The sequence below is a fragment of the Geotrypetes seraphini genome, chromosome 9 (assembly GCF_902459505.1).
Source record: "Geotrypetes seraphini chromosome 9, aGeoSer1.1, whole genome shotgun sequence".
Taxonomy (NCBI): domain Eukaryota; kingdom Metazoa; phylum Chordata; class Amphibia; order Gymnophiona; family Dermophiidae; genus Geotrypetes; species Geotrypetes seraphini.
Genome location: NC_047092.1, coordinates 177,947,415 through 177,963,892, shown reverse-complemented (window position 1 = coordinate 177,963,892; position 16,478 = coordinate 177,947,415). Strand labels below are relative to the sequence as shown.

General features: G+C 43.3%; 1 protein-coding gene across 6 annotated transcripts in view; it reads right to left on the bottom strand.

Annotated features, from left to right (window-relative positions):
* ATP11B (ATPase phospholipid transporting 11B (putative)) overlaps positions 1 to 16,478 on the bottom strand; it is a 136,360-nt gene that overhangs the window by 44,851 nt on the left and 75,031 nt on the right. For all 6 annotated transcript variants that reach the window (XM_033957957.1, XM_033957955.1, XM_033957954.1 and 3 more), the window contains exons 19-22: positions 9,455 to 9,658; positions 8,513 to 8,666; positions 5,217 to 5,319; positions 611 to 756 (exon numbers count right to left, since the gene is read on the bottom strand). In XM_033957957.1, coding sequence (XP_033813848.1) covers positions 611 to 756; positions 5,217 to 5,319; positions 8,513 to 8,666; positions 9,455 to 9,658 — 607 coding nt within the window. The remainder of the gene's footprint in view (positions 1 to 610; positions 757 to 5,216; positions 5,320 to 8,512; positions 8,667 to 9,454; positions 9,659 to 16,478) is intronic.

Sequence of the window (16,478 nt, the reverse complement as noted above, 5' to 3'; positions counted from 1 at the left end):
CTACGAGGGTCGAGTTAAGGAACTAGGTCATTAGCATTCAGACTTAATGGTGTGGGTCAATAGAGTGGGCAGACTTGATGGGTTGTAGCCTTTTTCTGCCGTCATCTTTCTATGTTTCTATGACATCCCAATTTCTATCTCATGCTGCAACCACTCCTCCTGCACAGCCCCCTTATCCCATGGTTGGACTATATTTGGAACTCCATTTTCTGTTTTGTTTTGGCTAATCTGTGGAGATCACTTTAAATAGCTGTCACTTTGCTTTGTTGTGACAATAAGCTAGCAAATAGATTTCAGATAAAGTCTATGAACCGGATGATAGCGGGGATTCCCAAACTGACCTGGTGATCTCAAACTAACCACAATGAATATGCAAGAGCTACATTTGAATATACAGTTTTCAATATCTGCCAACTGATGTCAGATGTACTCATTGTGGAGATCTTGAAAACATGACTCTGGGGCCATCAGAACAAGTCTGGAAGATCTGGCACCATGGGCTACAAATATAATCCTAAAAAAAACTCAACCTTGTAATGAGAAAATCTTTCCTTTGTCTAAATAGTTTCTTACGCTATTTTAAAAAATGCTCAAAAGTCTTTTCACATACCTTATAAAAAAAGTACTGTACAAGAGTTGCTATTCTAATGTAGTAAAAGTGGCCATGAACCAAAAGCAGCTTGGAAAGGAATTTAAAGCGTGCTATTGCATAGTCACTATTTCTGACAGCTTGTCTCCCTTCCTTCCCCATGATTCCTAGAAAATCAAAGGGACAAGAAAAAATTACACGTTACAGTAAAAACAAAACAAAACAAATATAAAAAGCACATACTGAAAAGTAACTGGCAAGCAATGATCCAGTTATATAACTACGTTAATTAAAGTATGCAGATAATTTGGGGGTAATATGTAAAGCATATTCCACATGCAGAAAATGTCTTATATAAACATAGCAACTTACTGTCAACTTTTGTTTGATTATAAAGATGCAGGTCATGTACATGCTTACACATACAGACTGCATGCGTCCATCTCCACCTGCCTTGGATCAGGTGTAAATCTGTGAAAGCACATCACTAAAAGGCACGTATGTCCCTGTTGCCTTTATAATATAAAAAACTAAACACCAAACCCCACCACTTCCAAACATAAAAACATTTTTTAATGGATCATCATAAGCAAAAACTTCTTTGCAATACTCTTCCACTGACAACTACATCGAGCAGACTAATGCCGGCTTTTACAAAGTCATGGTAGAGCTATCTACTGTGGGCCGGTGAGGGTAAATGCTCAGACACTCCTAAAATTCTTATGTGTCAGAGTATTTACCTCGCTGGACTGCGGCAGAAACCTCTAGTGTGACTTTGTAAAAGGAGCCCTAAAATAGGTATTTGATTTGTTAATTTTGTAATACAGTGGAACCTTGCTTTGTGAGCATAATTCATTACAGAAGCATGCTCGTAAACCAAAGTGCTTGTATATCAAAGCAACTTTCCCCATTGCAGTTAGTAGAAATGTGGACAATTTGTTCCACATCCCAAAGAGACTACACCCCCCCCCCCCCCCCACGAGGCTACTGTCGCTTTTCCACTGCACCCCACCACATCCCAAAAAGACCCTCCTGCCCCCAAGGCCACTGGCACACTTCCACCCCACCCCTGAGAATTGGCATCGCACCCTCGCCCGTCCGCCCACCCAAACCCTTACCGCAATCGGGCACTGGCACGCAGCACCAAGCTACAGCACATGCTCAAGGCCTTCTGGCTCTCGCTCTCTCTGAGATTTTAATGAGATTCTCGGAGAAACCTGAAGTGCTCCTTCGACACCGGCACGTCCTGTGGGTTGGTGCTGCGTGCCGGTGCCCAATCGCGGTAAGGGTTTGGGTGGGTGGGCCGGTCCTCGGGGGTGGGGGCTCGCAAATTGAGTCAACGCTTGGTTTGCAAGGCAAGATCTGCGAGAATGTTTTCCTCATCATGCAAAACACTCACAAACCGCGGTTTGACTGTACAGTGGTGCCTCGCATAACGAACGCCTCGCACAGCGAACGCTGCGCACAACGAACTTCATGTCTTGCTTCCTACAACGAACTTCGTTTCACACAACGAAGTCGCCCGAGCTGCATCCTTCCGCGCAGGCACCGCGCTTAACTGCCCTCTCTCTGCCTGGCTCCCTGTGCAGTGGCGGACCGTCGGCTCGCAGGGGCCCGGCGCCTACTGCTGATGCGTTGGGGGGGGGCGGAGCTACTCTCAAGGCTTCCCCGCCAGTAGAGCAGAGATCTGCCTTGCAGAAACAACTGCCCTCTGACCGGCCTTTATCGCTGAAACAAGCACTGGCGCTACAGCCGACACCCTGCCGAGAAGAGAAAGTGATGTCAGCAGGGAAAGAAGCACAGTATCAAGCAGCTGTGGGTCCTGCACCGCCGATGCGGCTGCATCCACTGAGAGAGCCAGCGAAACTGAATGCACATCATTCGGGCGGGAAAATGCCAACTCAACCGGCGCCATGACTACATCTTCCCCCGAAGCGTCCACATACCCTGCAGCGCATAACCCCGATGGTGTTTGCCGCTTCCCACACCGGAAACAACTTTTAACCACCTCTGCTGCCATGTTACTGCACCGAAAAAGAGAAAAAACTAACACCACAGAACATGAAAACCACCGGGCCAACCAAAAATAAGCCAAGAAAAAAAAAATGAACAGGTAAGTCCCAGTTTTTGCCGCTGAGACTCTGCCCTCTCTCACTGTAAAATTAGACTCTACTTAGTCTGTCTTTAAATTTAAAAAATGTGTGTTGTTTTAAAAAACAATTATGTTTTTAGATGTATCTAAATAAACATAATAACAAAAAATTTATCTTTTTTTATGTCATCTTAGCATATTTTATGCTGCAGAACGAATTATTTTTTTTAACATGTATTGTTATGGGAAAACGCGTTTCACATAACGAACTTTTCGCATAACAAACTTGCTCCTGGAACCAATTAAGTTCGTTGTGTGAGGCACCACTGTATATAGAATAGAAGCATAACGTGGGTATGTAGGCATCCTAATATAAATATCAAAATTAACCTCTCATATATATGCTCACAATTTGCATCTTCCTAAGGTATCTCACCTAACCTGTGGGGAGTGTGTGACGCAGTGGTTAAAGCCAGTCTCAGCACCCTGAGGTTGTGGGGACAAATTTTCCCCCGTCCCTGTGGGAGCTCATTTTCCCATCCCGTCCCCGTCCCATTCCTTCAAGCTCCATCCTGATCTGCACATGCCTCAAACACTTTAAAATCGTAAGTGTTCGAGGTTTGTGTGGTTAAGGCAGAGATTATAGGATTGGGGGAAGGGACAGGGGCTTGCGGGGATGGGATGGGGAAATTGAGTTCCTGTGAGGATGGGGGAAAAATTTGTCCCCCGTGTCATTCTCTAGTTGTAGGTTCAAATTTCATGCTGCTGCTTGTGACCCTGGGTAAGTCACTTAATCCCCCACTGCCCCAAGTACATGAGAGTATGAGCTCACAAGGACAGAAGGGAAAATGCTCAAATACGCCTTTCAGTGCTATAAAAAATGAGGAGTAGTAGTAGTAGTAATGTAAATTACTTAGGCTATAAGTGATATATAAATACTTAAATAAATTAAATAAATAAATAACCAATTTAGGCCATTTTAATAGGACTATTGATATTCTAGATAAGATTTTTCCATGGTTTCTATTTTTGCCAGAATATATGATGATAAATGTTTCTTGCCTTGTACACTTTACAACAGTGATTCCCAACCCTGTCCTGGAGGAACACCAGGCCAATCGGGTTTTCAGGCTAGCCCTAATGAATATGCATGAGAGAGATTTGCATATGATGGAAGTGATAGGCATGCAAATTTGCTTCATGCATATTCATTAGGGCTAGCCTGAAAACCCGATTGGCCTGGTGTTCCTCCAGGACAGGGTTGGGAACCACTGCCCTAATGAATATGCATGAGAGAGATTTGCATATGATGGAAGTGATAGGCATGCAAATTTGCTTCATGCATATTCATTAGGGCTAGCCTGAAAACCCGATTGGCCTGGTGTTCCTCCAGGACAGGGTTGGGAACCACTGCCCTAATGAATATGCATGAGAGAGATTTGCATATGATGGAAGTGATAGGCATGCAAATTTGCTTCATGCATATTCATTAGGGCTAGCCTGAAAACCCGATTGGCCTGGTGTTCCTCCAGGACAGGGTTGGGAACCACTGCCCTAATGAATATGCATGAGAGAGATTTGCATATGATGGAAGTGATAGGCATGCAAATTTGCTTCATGCATATTCATTAGGGCTAGCCTGAAAACCCGATTGGCCTGGTGTTCCTCCAGGACAGGGTTGGGAACCACCGCTTTACAGACCAAAAAAACCTTATAAAATGTATAAAAATTTATAATTAAAAGTACATCCTGAATTGGTGAATCTAGCAAAACGTGTCATGACTAAAGCAGAGGATCCTAGAGACCAGTGGTTCTCAACCCTGTCCTGGGGACCCCCCAGCCAGTCGGGTTTTCAAGATATCCCTAATGAATATGCAAGAGAGAGATTTGCATACCTGTCACTTCCATTATATGCAAATCTCTCTCATGCATATTCATTAGGGATATCTTGAAAACCCGATTGGCTGGGGGGTCCCCAGGACAGGGTGGGCAACCACTGCTATAGACTACAAACTTTCCTTTAAAATACAAGAAGGGCATTTCTTCACAATGCATAATACGTCAAAATGCCTATTTCCTACCTCTCATACTTCGGAATAGAGAATGACACGGGGAGAAATTTTTCCCCGTCCCCGCGGGAACTCAATTTCCCCGTCCCATCCCCGTGAGATTTGTCGCTGATCCTTTCTCTGCCCCATTCCTTTAAGCTCTGCCTTAACCGCACAAGCCTCGAACACTTATGATTTTAAAATGTTTGAGGCTTGTGCAGATGAGGGCAGAGAGGACAAGAACTCGCCAAGACGGAAAAATTAGTTCCCACAGGGGCGGGGAAAAATTTGTCCCCGTCTCATTCTCTACTTTGTAATATGCAGCATTCCAGTTGTAGTAGTATCAGCCAGAAAAATATATAGCCAAAGTAAATTTGAAATGATGCATCACATCATCCGACAGCCAACTATTATTGTGATGGGTCTGAAACAAATCATGGTACAAAAAGTGCTGCTTTCTGTTAAACCATTTGGAAAGGTCAGTTACCTATGCCAACATGAGCTTCCTGTATCATGCTGACATCATTAGCACCATCACCAATGGCTAATGTGATAGGTTTCTCAGGGGACGTCTTTAACAGTCGAACCACCTACAGAAGAATAGGGCTTCAATTAGATTTTGAAAGGATTAGAGCCACTCGTTTCTAAGTAGCTTCCTTTGTATACATTTTAAATATTATTATACACACTTTAAAGTAACTTGCGATGTTATTTCACTAAATGAAATGAGAGTCTGCTTGGTTTAAAAGTGAATGCACTCCAGTTTGCAACATAAAGATGCTCAGACTGTTGAGGCTCTCTTAACATCTCCCTATATTTTAACTGAGCTGGAGAGAGAAATAGTGGAAGCAAAAATCCTGAAGCACAAGCAAAGCATTCAAAATACAAGACGGACTGTACTAACAGACTGACATTTTGGTACGTCTCCTTGTAGATGACCTCAGAATTGCAGCAACCAAGTCAGCAATGGCAGCCAATTTAATACAGTGGTACCTCGGTTTACGAGTGCACCGGTTTGCGAGTGTTTTGCAAGACGAGCAAAACATTCGCAAAATCGGCGCCTCGGAAACCGAGCGCGCTTCGATTTGCGAGCGCCCCCCCTGCGAACTGGCACCCTCCCCCCCGCGATCCGGCACCCCCCCGCCGCCATCGGGCCCCCCCGCTGCCATCGGGCACCCCCCCGCCGTGACCTGAGGTCCCCCCAACCCACCCGAACCCTCTTCTTACTTTTCTGTAGCCTCCGCAGCGGCACCGGCATCAGCATGTCCTGTGCATGGTGCCGGTGCCTGAAGATCTGCTTCCTGTGCAAAGCCTGAGAGTTCACGTCGAACGTGAACGCTCACGTTGAACGTGAACTCTCAAGGCCCAGCACAGGAAGCAGATCTTCAGGCACCGGCACCAAGCACAGGACATGCTGATGCCGGTGCCGCTGCGGAGGCTACAGAAAAGTAAGAAGAGGGTTCGGGTGGGTTGGGGGGACCTCAAGTCGCGGCGGGGGGTGCCGGATCACGGGGGGGGGGGGGAGGGTGCCGGTTCGCGGGGGCCTTCGGGGGGAGCAATGCCGGTTCTCGTGGGGGGGGGGGAAGGTGGGGGGGGAAACATATCAAAGCAAGTTTCCCTTACTTCCTATGGGGAAACTTGCTTTGATATACGAGCATTTTGGATTACGAGCATTATCCTGGAACGGATTATGCTCGTAATCCAAGGTACCACTGTATATGGAAAAGAAGAGTGACATTTGGTAACATACAAGCGATCTAACTGACCTGTGCGACTGCTCTTTTTTAAATTCTTTATTCATTTTAAATCATAAACAAGTGTACAATAATATATCCATTAAATTTCAATGTAACACTTGAAAATCTTAATCATATCATCAAGAACAAAAGTATATAGAAACATAGAAAAGTGACGGCAGAAAAGGGCCAAGGCCCATCAAGTCTGCCCACTCTATTGACCCACCCACCATCCTAACTACCCTGTGAGAGATCACACTCTGATGTCCCATTCCCTCTTAGAGATCCAACATGAGCATCCCATCTGTTCTTAAAATCTGGCACACTACTGGCCTCGATAACCTGTGCTGGAAGCTCATTCCAATTACCAACCACTCTTTTGGTGAAGAAGTACTTCCTGGTATCGCCATGAAACCTCCCGCCCTTTATTTTCAGCGGGTGCCCTCTTGTGGCCGAAGGTCCTCTCAGAAAGAAAATATCATCTTCTACCTCAGTACGACCAGTGATATACTTAAACGTCTCAATCATGTCTCCCCTCTCCCTTTGTTCTTCGAGAGAGTATAGCCGCAATTTGTTTAGCCTTTCTTCGTACGATAGATCTTTGAGTCCTGAGACCATCCTGGTGGCCATTCGCTGAACCGACTCAACCTTCAGCACATCCTTACGGTAATGTGGCCTCCAAAACTGTACGCAGTACTCCAGATGAGGCCTCACCATGGTTCTGTACAATGGCATTATGACATTGGACTTCCGACTAACAAAGCTTCTCCAGATACAACCCAGCATTTGCCTGGCCTTGGATGAAGCCTTCTCCACTTGATTGGCAGTTTTCATGTCTTCACTAATGATTACTCCCAAATCTCGTTCTGCTTCAGTCCTTGCCAAGGTTTCTCCATTCAATGTGTACGTTCTGCATGGATTATTGTTGCCAAGGTGCATGACCTTGCATTTTTTAGCGTTAAAACTAAGCTGCCAGGTTGAGGACCAATGTCCAATATCCCCACCCCCCACCCTACTGAAATTAAAATTCATGAATCATTTTCAAACAGACAATAAGTGTACAGAAATACAATCATTATACAGTGGAACCTTGGTTTACGAGCATAATTCGTTCCAGAAGTATGCTCGTAAACGAAGCTGCTTTGATTGGTTCCACCTCCTCCCCCCCCCCCTCCAAGAGGCTACCGGCGCTGCTCCATTCTCCCCCCCTTGAGGAATCCGACGCTGTTCCAAACCCCTCCCCGCGATCCAGCTTCCCCCCCCTGCGAACCGGCATCCCCCCCCCCGCTCGCATTGCCCCCCCTCCACCGCGATCCTACTTTCCCCCCTCCCGAGCAGTCAATGACACCCTTTACCCGACTTGGCACCAGTGCCGGTGCCCGAAGATCCTCCCTCTTCTGGCGCGGTTGGGCGGTGTATCGGAGATCCTCCTTCTTCTGGGCTGGGCTGGCTTTGAGCATTTGCGCATGCTCAAAGCCTTTTGGTCTTGCTCTCTCCGAGATTGAGAGCGAAACCAGAAGGCTTTGAGCATGCGCAAATGTTCAAAGCCAGTCCAGCCCAGCCGAGATCAGAAGAAGGAGGATCTCCAACGCACCGCCCAGCCCAGGCCGCGCCAGAAGAGGGAGGATCTTCGGGCACCGGCACTGGTGCCAAGTCGGGTAAAGGGTGTCATTGACTGCTCGGGGGGGGGGGGGGGGAGAAGTAGGATCGCGGTGGAGGGGGGACAATGCAAGCGGGGGGTTGGGGGATGCCGGATCGCCGGGGGGGGCGCTCGTACAGCGAGGCAAGCTTGGTTTACGAGGCACCAAGTTTGCGAATGTTTTGCTCGTCTTGCAAAACACTCGCAAACTGGTGCACTCGTAAACCGAGGTACCACTGTACTTTCAATACAACACTTGAACATCTTTCCAAATCATCTAAATAAAAATATTAATCCCCTCCCTCCCACCCTACCTAAAGAAATAAAAACAAACTCTCAATGGAAAAATATTGCAATGAGCAGACATCACTTTTGATGGGAGATTATATTTTGTGCTACTGCTCTTACCTTTGCCTTCTGTAGTGGCGCCATGCGACAGCAGAGCACAGCGCTACAATTGCGACACACTTCCATGAAGAGCTTCTCGTGTTCCCTGAGTGCGAGCGAGAGACTGACCCCATCCACTACCAGCCCGTGCTGGATGACGTGATCATCCTGGATTCTGCAGAACACAGGGAAAGCCCAGTGACATCATAACCTGGGAAAATGCAGCATTCGTCTTCACAATAAAACCACAGAGGCACTAATTAGAAGCCGTAACTTCCACATGATTCTGCTATTTAATGGAAACAAGTAAAGGTCTGCGCTAGAAAGCAGCAGTGATAAACTGATAAATATGTACTGCTCACACTATTACGACACTCAGGGCTCCTTTTACGAAGGTGCGTTAGGGCCTTAACGCGCGAAATAGCGTGCGCTAAAATGCCGCGCATGCTAGCGGCTACCGCCTCCAGTGCGTGCGCTAAAAACGCTAGCGCTTCGTAAAAGGAGCCTTCAAAGTTGATACAACAGCAGTTTCTTTTTAGGGCTCCTTTTACGAAGCTGCGTTAGCATTTTTAGCGCATGCTAAACCCGCGCTATGTGGCTAGAACTAACGCCAGCTCAATGCTGGCGCTAAGGTCTAGTGCGCGCTATTCCGCGCGTTAAAGCCCCGACGCGGCTTAGTCAAAGGAGCCCTTAGTCAACTGCAAACTCAGGTGTGGTGAATGTGGGTTTATTTTAGTGTTTTCCTGGGGGGAGGGGAGGGCTGAGGAGGCAGGTTTTGGTGCTGATGGGACTCCCAAGCCTCTGGGTTGTGAATATGAAACCAGGAGCAGAATTGGGGCCTAGGAGTCAAATCTAGACCTCGTACATGGCAGTGCACAGACTGCCACCTGCTTTTGTTCCTATTTCATATATACAATAGGTATTACACCCCCCATTCGATGCATGAATGCAGCCGCTCTATACCTCCGCACAAGCTGCCTCAGCTTCTCTGCACATTCATGGTCCGTTTTCTGCTGCACAAGTTCAAGGATATTCATGGTCCTGTGAAAATGTCCACAGGACAAGCTCACGCTGACAGCTGTCTCATGCTTGTCTCCTGTGAGGACCCAAACTTTGATACCGGCCAGTCTCAGGGCCTCTATTGTTTCCTGAACTTTGTCTTGAAGCCTGAAACAAGAGAACAATCTCTGCTACTACTTCATATTATATAATTAGATTTTCATTTAACTTTTTTTTTTTTTTTTTGTCTGTGTGGTCATATTTTTAATGTTTAACATTTTTATTGATTTTTTCATATAACAAGTGTATTATAACCTTTCATACAATTATCTCAAAAATACACTTGATATCTTCATAACATATTTATATATGACATATCTTATATTGACCTTATTATAATTTTAGACATCATATAATATATAATGATTTATCAATTATTATTTAATTATGAATCCCTTTCCCTCCCCTTATTTTGTTAGTTGCATATAATATAACAACTATTATGACATATTATTTATATTATACCAAGAGTGTTAACTATTCCCCCCCTGCAATCCGCTAAGAAGATCGACTGTCGGCTCCGGGCGGCTTTCCCGCAGAGGAGAGAATCCTGCATTCACCGTGGGCCTCATCTGGGGCAGCCTCCTTGGAGCGGCTGGGGCACGGGCAGTGTGTCTGGGAGGGAATGCATGGATGGGAGAACATCTCAGGGGAGGAGACATAGGCATCCTGGGACTGTCGGCCAAGTCTCTTCCCTGAAGAAGCCCTTTCTGGAAACGTCAATCGCTCCTCCTAAACTTACTTGCTCCACTTCATCACTTCATCATGCTTCTATTCTTTTCTCTCCTCTCTTCTACCTTCCAAAGTATTTAGATCAATGCTGTCTTGTTAAAATGTTTATTTTATTTTTATTTTTCCTCTAACTCTACTTTTCACTTCTCTATTACCCTCCAGGTACTTTAGTTAGATTGTGAGCCTTCGGGACAGTAAGGGAATTTTTCAAGTACCTTTCTTATTTCTAATCTTAATGTATATTTTCTGTAAACCGCTTAGAACCTAACGGATGTAGCGGTATATAAGAAATAAATTACATTACATTACATTACATATTATATGATAAATAGAATAAAACCCACCCTTCCCTCCCCTCCTTTAACCATTATCTTATCATGGGAAAATTATATCAATCATTACAAAAATCTGTTAATGGTCCCCAAATCTTCTTGAACTTATCACAGAAGCTTACATCAACTCACATTGGCTACCAATCCAAGGAAGAATACAATTCAAATTCTACGGCATGCTATTTAAATCCCTAAACGGAGACAGTCCTTCCTACCTGAATAACCGCCTCAACCAAGCATCCACACTCAGACACAGAAAAGCGCACTCCCCATTCATACCTCTCCCGATCAATGAAGTAAAAAGATCAAAACTTCACGATGGCCTCCTAGCCACTCAAGCCGCAAAAATGGATACCCGAATCTCCAACCTACTGATGACCACATCAGACTACAAGACATTCAGAAAAGAAATAAAAACAATACTTTTTAAGAAACTCCTAAATCAGCCCTAACTTCACCTAATCTTACCTCCATGTATACAATTTACTGTAAACTGTAATTATCCTTACCTCGAAATTACCTAACTACCACTCTAATGTATCTTCGATCCCTACATTGTAACCCCGTTTTATAAATCTTTTGTAAGCCGCCTTGAACCGCAAGGTAATGGCGGAATAGAAATCCCTAATGTAATGTAATGTAATATCCTTTTTGTGTTGCAAATGTACGCTCCATCTTATATATAAGGCAAACTGAATTCCACCAAAAGTTATAATTCAATCTATCACAATTTTATATCATTTTACTTATAACAAAGTTGCAACATAATCAAAACGCCAATATTCATTTTGTTTCAGGTTTATTCCGTTAGGACACAGTTTGTTGATGTTAATGATTGCAACACTTGCTATGAGTTGCCAAAGGATTTTTGGTCAGGATAATGTTTGTCTCTTTGCTGTGTTTTTTTGTTTTTTTTTATGAAAAAACATCTTTTATTAAGTTGCACAACTCTGTTACAATACAAAAACCACATAAACATGTTAATGAGCAATATTATACTACAAGAAAGAGGTAATTTTCATTTTACTCATAACAAATTCCTCCAACCTCTGCTCCCTCCCTCCCAAACTCCCCTAGCCCAAATATTCATACCCACTCAAGGGTAAATCACTTAAAAAGTCCAGCAAAGTAGCTCTAACATGCATGTGTCCAGGTAGGGGTCTCTAATCTTAACAAAACTTTTTTTTTTTTGGACATAGTACCTGCATTTTTTTAAAATGCAAATATTTATCTATTTATTCAATTTTTTATACCGTTCTGCCAGGGGAGCTCAGAACGGTTTACATTAATTTATTCAAGTATTCAACCATTTTTCCCCTGTCTGTCCCGGTGGGCTCACAATCTATCTAATGTACCTGGGGCAATGAAGGGATTAAGTGACTTGCCCAGGGTCACAAGGAGCAGCGTGGGTTTGAACCCACAACCTCAGGCTGAGGCTATAGCTTTAACCACTGCACCACTCTAGAAATCAAAAGTAGTAAAAGTGAGCCAAGTCTAGGACAATCAAGCCATTGTGACATCACTGATGAGGTTGGCTCTTATTGGTGGAATGAGGCATTATGATGTCACAGTACCAGTTCTGGTTATCAGAGGCTGAAGCTTTTCACACTATTTATTCAATTTTCTATCTCCAGGGGAGCTCAGAATGGTTTACATGAATTTATTCAGGTACTCAAGCATTTTTCCCTGTCTGTCCTGGTGGGCTCACAATCTATCTAATGCACCTGGGGCAATGGGGGGATTAAGTGACTTGCCCAGGGTCACAAGGAGCAGCGTGGGTTTGAGTCCATAACCTCAGGGTGCTGAGGCTGTAGCTTTAACCACTGGGCCACTCTAGAAATCAAAATGTCGCAAAAGTGAGCCAAGTAAAGGACAATCAAACCATTGTGACATCACTGATGAGGTTGGCTCTTATTGGTGGAATGAGGCATTATGATGTCACAGTACCAGTTCTGGTTATCAGAGGCTGAAGCTTTTCACACTATTCAGGGGAGCTCAGAACAGTTTACATGAATTTATTCAGGTACTCAAGCATTTTTCCCTGTCTGTCCTGGTGGGCTCACAATCTATCTAATGTACCTGGGGCAATGAGGTGGATTAAGTGACTTGCCCAGGGTCACAAGGAGTAGTGTGGGTTTGAACCCACAACCTCAGGCTGAGGCTATAGCTTTAACCACTGCACCACTCTAGAAATCAAAAGTAGTAAAAGTGAGCCAAGTCTAGGACAATCAAGCCATTGTGACATCACTGATGAGGTTGGCTCTTATTGGTGGAATGAGGCATTATGATGTCACAGTACCAGTTCTGGTTATCAGAGGCTGAAGCTTTTCACACTATTCAGGGTAGGTCAGAACAGTTTACATGAATTTATTCAGGTACTCAAGCATTTTTCCCTGTCTGTCCTGGTGGGCTCACAATCTATCTAGTGTACCTGGGGCAATGGGGGGGATTAAGTGAATTGCCCAGAGTCACAAGGTACAGCGTGGGTTTGAACCCACAACCCCAGGGTGCTGAGGCTGTAGCTTTAACCACTGCACCACACTCTCCCCCTAAAGTCCTTTTGAAATCAAATAAATACAATCTCACCATTGTGCAATTAAACTCCAGACAAATATCCTGTTTGGTAAGATGTAAACAGTAATAAACTAATCACTTCATTTTCATATTGCACAATTCATATCAAGTATCCTAAAAATATTAGACTCATAAATCTGAATTCTATTTCTGATATATACTGTAGCTTTTAAAGAGTGGGAACAGAAAAATGTGGACATGACAGCAACTTTGTATTGAAAGACTGTGATGAGAAGAGAGAGAGAGATTAATTGCAAAGCTGAGCATTAGATGTGTCGTAAGCCCAATAATACAGAGACTATTCCGGCAGAGCCAGAACATGAGACACAGAAAAGGCAACTCAGCTTTCATTTAATTAAATTCACTGGTGATGCAATGAATAAAACTGATAAAAATGTTACGGCTCATTGAAAGGCTAAAACGGTTAGGGCTCTTCAGCTTGGAAAAGAGACGGCTGAGGGGAGATATGATTGAAGTCTACAAAATCCTGAGTGGAGCAGAACGGGTACAAGTGGATCGATTTTTCATTCCGTCAAAAATGACAAAGACTAGGGGACACTCAATGTAAAGTTACAGGGAAATACTTTTAAAACCAATAGGAGGAAATTTGAATAGTTAAGCTCTGGAACACATTGACAGAGATTGTGGTAAGAGCGGATAGCGTAGCTGGTTTTAAGAAAGGTTTGGACAAGTTCCTGGAGGAAAAATCCAAAGTATACTGACTTCTCCTCCCCTCGTGTATTCCCTTGAATGTCTTACTTACTATCAAATAACTTATAGTTCTTTTCCCCTCTTTCCCTGTGTTTATGGGTTTGTCAAGTTTGTCATTAGTTTTGCAAGACTCAGTTCTTGTTATGTGTTGTACTGTTCCCTAAATTTTGTCATTTTAGTATTATGCACATCACTTAGAATTATGATTAAGCGATTAATCAAAACTTTATTAAACTTGAAACTTAAGACATGAGGGAAGCCACTGCTTGCCATGAATCGGTACCATGGAATGGTACTAGTACTTGGGATTCTAGAATCTTGTTACTCTCTGGGATTCCGGAATGTTGCTATTCTTTGAGATTCTGTATGGAATATTGCTACTCTCTGGGATTCCGGAATCTTGCTATTCTTTGAGATTCTGTATAGAATATTGCTACTCTCTGGGATTCCGGAATCTTGCTATTCTTTGAGATTCTGTATGGAATATTGCTACTCTCTGGGATTCCGGAATCTTGCTATTCTTTGAGATTCTGTATAGAATATTGCTACTCTCTGGGATTCCGGAATCTTGCTATTCTTTGAGATTCTGTATAGAATGTTGCTACTCTCTGGGATTCCGGAATGTTGCTATTCTTTGAGATTCTGTATAGAATGTTGCTACTCTCTGGGATTCCAGAATCTTGCTATTCTTTGAGATTCTGTATAGAATGTTGCTACTCTCTGGGATTCTGGAATTTTGCTATTCTTTGAGATTCTGTATAGAATGTTGCTACTCTCTGGGATTCCGGAATCTTGCTATTCTTTGAGATTCTGTATAGAATATTGCTACTCTCTGGGATTCCGGAATCTTGCTATTCTTTGAGATTCTGTATAGAATGTTGCTACTCTCTGGGATTCCGGAATCTTGCTATTCTTTGAGATTCTGTATGGAATATTGCTACTCTCTGGGATTCCGGAATGTTGCTATTCTTTGAGATTCTGTATAGAATGTTGCTACTCTCTGGGATTCCGGAATCTTGCTATTCTTTGAGATTCTGTATAGAATGTTGCTACTCTCTGGGATTCCGGAATCTTGCTATTCTTTGAGATTCTGTATAGAATGTTGCTACTCTCTGGGATTCCGGAATCTTGCTATTCTTTGAGATTCTGTATGGAATATTGCTACTCTCTGGGATTCCGGAATCTTGCTATTCTTTGAGATTCTGTATAGAATGTTGCTACTCTCTGGGATTCCGGAATCTTGCTATTCTTTGAGATTCTGTATAGAATGTTGCTACTTTCTGGGATTCCGGAATCTTGCTATTCTTTGAGATTCTGTATGGAATATTGCTACTCTCTGGGATTCCGGAATGTTGCTATTCTTTGAGATTCTGTATGGAAAGTTGCTACTCTTTGGGTTTTGGCCAGGTACTAGTGAACTGGATTGGCCTCTGTGAGAACGGGCTACTGGCTTGATGGACCATTGGTCTGACCCAGTAAGGCTATTCTTATGTTAAGGCTCTCAATTTAGATACAGAACATATGTTTGGGTGTCTGGATCTTGTAAATGGGGATTCGATTTGGTTTTATAAATTGATGCCAAATCATATGATTAGATTTCAGCCCCAATAAAAGGATTTAACAAAAAAGCCTGAGGAGATATGCACGTTTGTGAGCTTTCATCTGTGCACAGCTTCCAAGGAGACAAAGCAAGAGTTGCGCGGTAAACGTAAGACATGAAATTCTAGATGATAACATAAGAACTTAAGAATTGCTGCTGCTGGGTCAGACCAATGGTCCATCCTGCCCAGCAGTCCGCTCACGCAGCGGCCCCAAGGTCAAGACCAGTGCTCCAAATGAGTCCAGTCTCACCAGTTTAGCATGAACACAAGCCAAAATAATGTTCTTAGAATTTTAGAGCAAAAATGGTCAATGTAAAAATAATGAAAAGGGCTGGAGCTAAACTGTCAAATTTGAAAATATGCTTTAAGAGTGTTATTTTATAAGGTGATATGTATTGTCAGCACTTGCTGGCCTTCATAAAATATCAGTGTTAGAAGAGATTATGTCCTCATTGCAGTCACTGTATCTGCACCTTTAATTTTTAATCACACATAGATTACCATATTTTATAAATCTATGCTCATAGATGAGTGCTCTGGCCAAACGTCTACTGGCAAAGAATTTTTACAAATAGGCGCAGAAATAACTTTATAAAATTACCCCCTAAAAGCTGATGGACCATCTCTCCATTATTAATCAGAGTGCGAGGAAGTGATAACAATGGACCAAATGGCTGCTATAAATCAGACTACGGATTTAACCTATATATTTACATTCCCAACTTCATATCAACAATTTCGACGTGCCTTAAAAATGTATCTCTTTAGGGAAAACTTCGGAAGTTAGAAATCGGATGTCTATCCATTTCTATTACTAGTCTTTGTGAACCGTATAGAACTTAATGGTATTTGCGGTATACAAGTGAGTTTTATGTTATGTTATCTTAGCAAATTCGCAGCCATCCATCATAACCAAAGTGGCAGTCCTTTGTTTTATGGTATAAATTGAATGGGACTTCTTAATTGATGGCATTTCGA